Source organism: Oncorhynchus masou, chromosome 30 (genome assembly GCF_036934945.1).
Source record: "Oncorhynchus masou masou isolate Uvic2021 chromosome 30, UVic_Omas_1.1, whole genome shotgun sequence".
Taxonomy (NCBI): Eukaryota; Metazoa; Chordata; class Actinopteri; order Salmoniformes; family Salmonidae; genus Oncorhynchus; species Oncorhynchus masou.
Genome location: NC_088241.1, coordinates 21,491,806 through 21,497,209, shown reverse-complemented (window position 1 = coordinate 21,497,209; position 5,404 = coordinate 21,491,806). Strand labels below are relative to the sequence as shown.

Here is a 5,404-nt window from a genome sequence, read left to right as displayed (position 1 = left end):
ACACATTTTCTCATGCACATACAGTATTTCAGCTCAGATGTTTACAGCCCCATCCACCCACACACCTGACTGACTGAAAACCTATGATGCTTTCGAGGAGGAGGAAGAAAGTCAGTAGGGGAATCCCCAGGCATGACATATGTGGGCCATCTCACCTGACACTGCAGGAGAAGAAAACACAAAAGGGAATTTCCCTTGTTTTGGTCTGAAGTTATTGGGGAGGCACTTTGTTTCACAGTTTCTGGTGCAAAGCTGCTCAAGAACAGATGTAGGACTTTAATTCAATCTGCATTGCAGAAGTTCAGCGTTACAGAGTGATTGAAATTTAAAGGCAATGTTCCCGCTTTAGCGGAGACTGCATTCACTGTAAACGCTGCAGATGTCGGGTCAATCTGAAATGACCTTTACATGTCTATCGCGGAGTCCGTAACGCTTTAAATGTATAGAAAGTATAGAGCCCTTTGTGTTCATTTACTGCTAAATTCAAAACCTATTTACCCTCAACCACATAAGACAGTTAGATATGTCCAGAACCCGCCCTGTCCCCTCTGCCCCCCCCCGTCCCCCGTCTCCCCCCGTCCCCTCCAAACTGTACAATTAAATATAATCAAACTTTGAGAAGATATGGAATTTATTAATTGATTCAAGCACTCTGAATAGGTGACAAATAAAATACAACACAATCACATTTAAATAAACATTAGTACATCAGTACATTAAATAAAATAACTTAATATTGTAGTACTGTATTCTGATAGGCCTAGTATAGGCTACTGCTAGACTTATGTGAATCAAGATAACTTATACTACAGTACTCCACAGTAGCCTATTGTATTTTCATATAAATAGTAAATATCCTTTTTTTAAGTTAATATAAATAACCAGAAGTCATAATATTATTTGGTGAAAAGTCTACAATAGAGAGAATGGACAATCATGTGTGGACAAACAATAATCAGTTCTCAAACTGTTGCAGTTTACAAAAATAACCATTAAGATTAGACCAATCTCCTTTGAGATGGCTCAGTTACCATAAAATTGCAACACTAAAACAAGAGTTTTAACATAAAACTGTTTTAACAAATATTCATCTCTGGCCTGCCTCTCTCTCATCACAGTGCAAACACACCAAAGAAGTTCTTGCCCTGCTCAGGCTCCACGTCGGTCAGTCGATTGGTCTCAGTCCACAGTTTGTCCCCTTCATTCAGCTGAAACACTGCACCAAGGTAAACTGCATTGTACCAGCCTTCGCCAATTTTGGACTCAGCATCACCGTAGTTTCGTTGACAAACTGACCTTACCCCGCTAAGAAGATTAGCATTAACCCCGATGGAGTCCGAATAGCGCCAAATAATGTGACTCAGAGGAGTGGTATGCTCGCCCGGGCCATTGCACTTGACCCTAAACGAAGCCTGGCTGTAAACGAAGAAGAGCCCAGTGTGTGGGATGAGGATTTGGTTCCCCTGAAGCTCGAACCCGCCCTGGGAAAAAGCCTGGCCGTCATCCTTTCTCCACTGCACGGTGTCAGCGGTAAGATTAGGATTGTATTCACCTGGCAGTAGAGGGAAGAAAGTTTCATTGTTACAACTTTGAGGCCCCAGGATCCAACTGGTAGCTATTTCTTCTTACAAAGCTCTTATCAATTTGCTCTGGTAGCAACAAGAGACAAGCTAATGATTAAGCAACTTATTTGCTTCCTTGTGTTATGGTTTTGTTTTTGTAAATGGGAATGTTTGGAAAAAAATCCCGGGGCTTCTCCAATAGAAACACTTACTAGCCCACGAGACACCGTTTCAAACTTTAAACCTTATTTTTGAATGGGGATGTTTAAAAATAATCCCCTAGCTTCTACAATGGAAAGACACTAAGACATACTAGCCCACGAGACATTTGCTAACCTTCAACAGACACAGTCAAGGCTGGCTGCAAAAGGCTATAGGTCACTCACCCTCTAAATGGATGGCTGCTTTTGCATTGCCGGCAATCTGCTTCAATGTATGGTGGGTATCTGAGGGGGAGAAACATATTAGCCGTAAATAACACAAGCAAAAGCCATGACGTCGCCTACAACCGTAATCTTTGATTAAAGCAATTATAGTGAGAAGCAATTCAATGAAAAGGGGCATCTGTCAATCAAATAATCACCTTTTGCACCAATGAGTATCTCCAGTTGAGGCTCCATTTCGTCCTGCATCTGTGAAATCAACCAAGAGGATGTTAGTTGGTTGCACGGTCCTCTACTTCAGAAATGTGGTAAATGTTGGCCCCATTAGAGTGCCTTACCGTTGCCAGTCTTCCATGCTGACACCATGCAAAGAGTAGGGCTGCTGCCGCACATAGAACTGCTATTAAGAGGACTCCACACAGCCTCCATAGCCAACCTCTGGAGGCTTTTCCCTCAGCAACAGCTGTCACCGTTGTGTTGTACACAGGGCCCCTCTCCATGTCTTCAGGTGTCGTCGCATACCCCTCCATACTGCTGTTGAACGAGGTTCAAACTCTTGGCTCTTGAAAAAGTTTACTGAATATTTGCCCAAATATCTCCTAAATATCTTTTTTTTGTTTTGACAGAGTTGTAGCTTGATAGGTGTCCTGTGTTTTGCTCGTTTGTTAGAATGGACTTCTGCCAGAAGCCCTGTCGTTTTTATGCTCGGCCTGCTACTAGCACAAAAGGGGAAACTCCAGTGATGTCACCCAGTGAGTGGAGACATAGCAGAGTAGCAGCAGCAAACTGGCTGTGGAGAGATGGTTATGGTTAAAAGGAAAATAAAATCCACAGACCAGCTCCACCAAACTGGGATTCCAATGGGTAGGTGTGGTTGCAGGATGGGGTTAAGGCAAAACAGGACGTGCAACTTGAACGTGAATTACTTGTGCAACAGTGTAGTTTTTTCTAGTTGGTAACCAGAATGTACGGCAACTTCTCAGCTATATACTGAAACTGCATTTACATAAAACAAGGAATTCTCAATAAGTCACCCGTATAATTATGTAATTACACAATGCGTTTGAATAAACTCCATGGTATCTTTGCTACTTAATGTAAAGTGTAGCAAAGCCACTTACAGTATCTTGACTTGAACTTTAGTTTGTGATTTCTATTCAGTCTCATTCACCAGCTGTTTGTAATACTATATATCTAGTAATTGTCATACATTTCAAATAGTAAACAATGATGATATTTATTGATTACATAGAACTTGTTGCACTGAAGTTGTTAATAACTGGATGTAAATGAAATTCTTCTACAGCTACACAATCACAATACATTTGAGGGTATACAAGGACAGGCTCAGGAGATACAAAAAAGACTCATGGAAAACTTGTAAATATCCCTCTTTTTGTTTCGGAACTGGTTTCGTACATAAACCTTTCCAAAACCCTAAACAGGTTTTTGACTTCTCTTTATTGACCCAATCTGGCTTCCTTATTTCGCTGCCCTCCCTGACTGGTTGAGCGAGTTCGGAGCAGAACGCGGTTTATTTGTGGGATTTCCATCACCCATACACTACCTGATCTGAGTTTTGTTTGCATATTGTTTCATCTAATTTCTGTTTCTGTTAAATCAGTTATCAATTAGTGATGAAACAAGCACTGTATAGCTTCCAAACATGGTTAAAACGATCATTTTGATCGTATTTGCATCCTTAGCTCTGTCTATGAATGTGAGAGTGGTTATACTTAAGTTTGAATTCTCTGTTGTTTCTTACTTTCTTCTTTATTCATGTTTTGTTGTTGTTGTAAGGGGTATTGAGGCTTTTGTTGAATGCATAAACTGTGATTTGATGATTTACATTTCGCCAGTCCCAGTTCTTGGCTGTCTACCAAAACAAGTAGCTGGGGTGACCAGACCGAGCCGTAGACTGCAGTTTCAATCTAGTGTATCAGGGCAATGTATCACCGCTGGTAAAGGTAGCTTGGAGTATTGTCCCGTAACACTGTTTCACATGCACCGTGTCACTGTTTCCTTATGTATTCTTATGTGCAAATACAAGCAATATAGGTATGACCGTCAGGGAAGTATGGAGTATTTCACAATGTTTTATGTATAGTCATTCAGTCGTTATACTGATAAATCTCTCAGATTGATTGATTTATTCCTACGTTAGTGTATAGCAATGTTTCCAAGACTATTACTACCTGCAAAATACACGCCAACCGCAAGATCTTGGAAAGAGCAGGGAAGCAATAGGTAAAACTTCAGTGGTGAGCTGAAATATAACACACTATTGAGGAAAGAAAGACCTTTTCATTGTGAGGAACTTAAGTATTGTGATAAAGGGAGGAAACATCTACCTGAGACTTCATATCTCAATGCCCTTCTTTCTGATGTGCCCTTGAGCATGAAATTGAACCCCAATTGCTCTGAATAAGCATGACTGAAATGTTAAAAGCCTTCCATCACCCTTTAAGTAATGATACATCTGGCCCTATATTGGATTCACCTATCTGTAACTGATAGGGTTCAAAGCTGGGTCTCCCACCAGAACAGTGCATTAGCCTTACTAGTCTAGGCATTGGCTTGGGGTCACAGGGTTCAAGTCTCAGGCAAGTTTAGGTCTCATCAGGGCTCATCCTCCTGTTGACCCTATTCACAGAACCAACGGGATATTTCATGTCCAGCCAAGTTACCTCAGGGATTACTTCTAAAAACAGAGCAGCAGGCTTTTTCTAGGTTTTTGAACCAGGTACCTGTTTATGTTCTAAGAAGGTATCGACACACCCTTAGAGGTGTAAGGTGGGTGATTCATTCTCCCATTGTCTGAAAGAGCAATTGGGTCATTGTTGGTATTACCTGTACATGACCTGAGGCTGTACATGACCTTTTACCTAGTTAATGTCTCCTTGCTGCCGCCCACAGGATAGTGTCCACTCCAGGCATATCGAGGTTTTCCTGTCCAGTGATCAAGAGGTCTGTAAATTTGATAAATTGCTTATGTTACTGTTTGTCTCATGGACATCACCATTTCTTGTGCATTTGTAACTTGACATGGATTCATATACTGGAAATAGAGTATTGCTGACTGAAAATATATATTTCACTTCTGATCTTAATTTGAGATCTGCTTCCGTAAATTGAACCTGAAGTTCTATTTGTGTGATCTCTCTCCCAGTTCCTACACTCTTTGCCACCTGCGTCCACCTTCCTGATAAAGCAATTTAAAAAAAAAAAAAAACCTAATTCTGAAAACATTTTTGTAGTCAAATGCAGATCATCTCATGAGGTAAAGAGAAAGAAAATAAATTGTGACCCACACACTCAAATATTCCAACATACTGTAAAATGTGACCTTGTTGTATACACAAACAGTCAAGCACCCTGGCTAGCAGTTAGCACAGTACATTAAGTAGTTGTAGTGGATGATAGTGTCAGTGACTTGCAATCAAGGTAGATAGGGTAGGT

General features: G+C 40.8%; 1 protein-coding gene across 1 annotated transcript; it reads right to left on the bottom strand.

Annotated features, from left to right (window-relative positions):
- Positions 1–653: 653 nt before the first annotated feature.
- LOC135523118 (tumor necrosis factor-like) lies at positions 654–2,791 on the bottom strand. The gene is made up of 4 exons (XM_064949846.1): positions 2,284–2,791; positions 2,146–2,194; positions 1,949–2,008; positions 654–1,552 (listed from the first exon to the last, which is right to left on the bottom strand). Exons 1-4 carry the CDS (start codon positions 2,473–2,475, stop codon positions 1,113–1,115), a joined length of 741 nt encoding a protein of 246 aa, XP_064805918.1. The 5' UTR covers positions 2,476–2,791; the 3' UTR covers positions 654–1,112.
- Positions 2,792–5,404: the final 2,613 nt, after the last annotated feature.

What these genes read in the sequence shown, in the direction of transcription:
- LOC135523118 (XM_064949846.1), bottom strand. Translation starts at nt 2,475, where the DNA reads ATGGAGGGGTATGCGACGACACCTGAAGACATGGAGAGGGGCCCTGTG. An exon ending in AGCATGGAAGACTGGCAACG is followed by an intron (nt 2,195 to 2,283) that starts GTAAGGCACTCT and finishes TTGATTTCACAG; the next exon opens with ATGCAGGACGAAATGGAGCC. An exon ending in GATACTCATTGGTGCAAAAG is followed by an intron (nt 2,009 to 2,145) that starts GTGATTATTTGA and finishes TCTCCCCCTCAG; the next exon opens with ATACCCACCATACATTGAAG.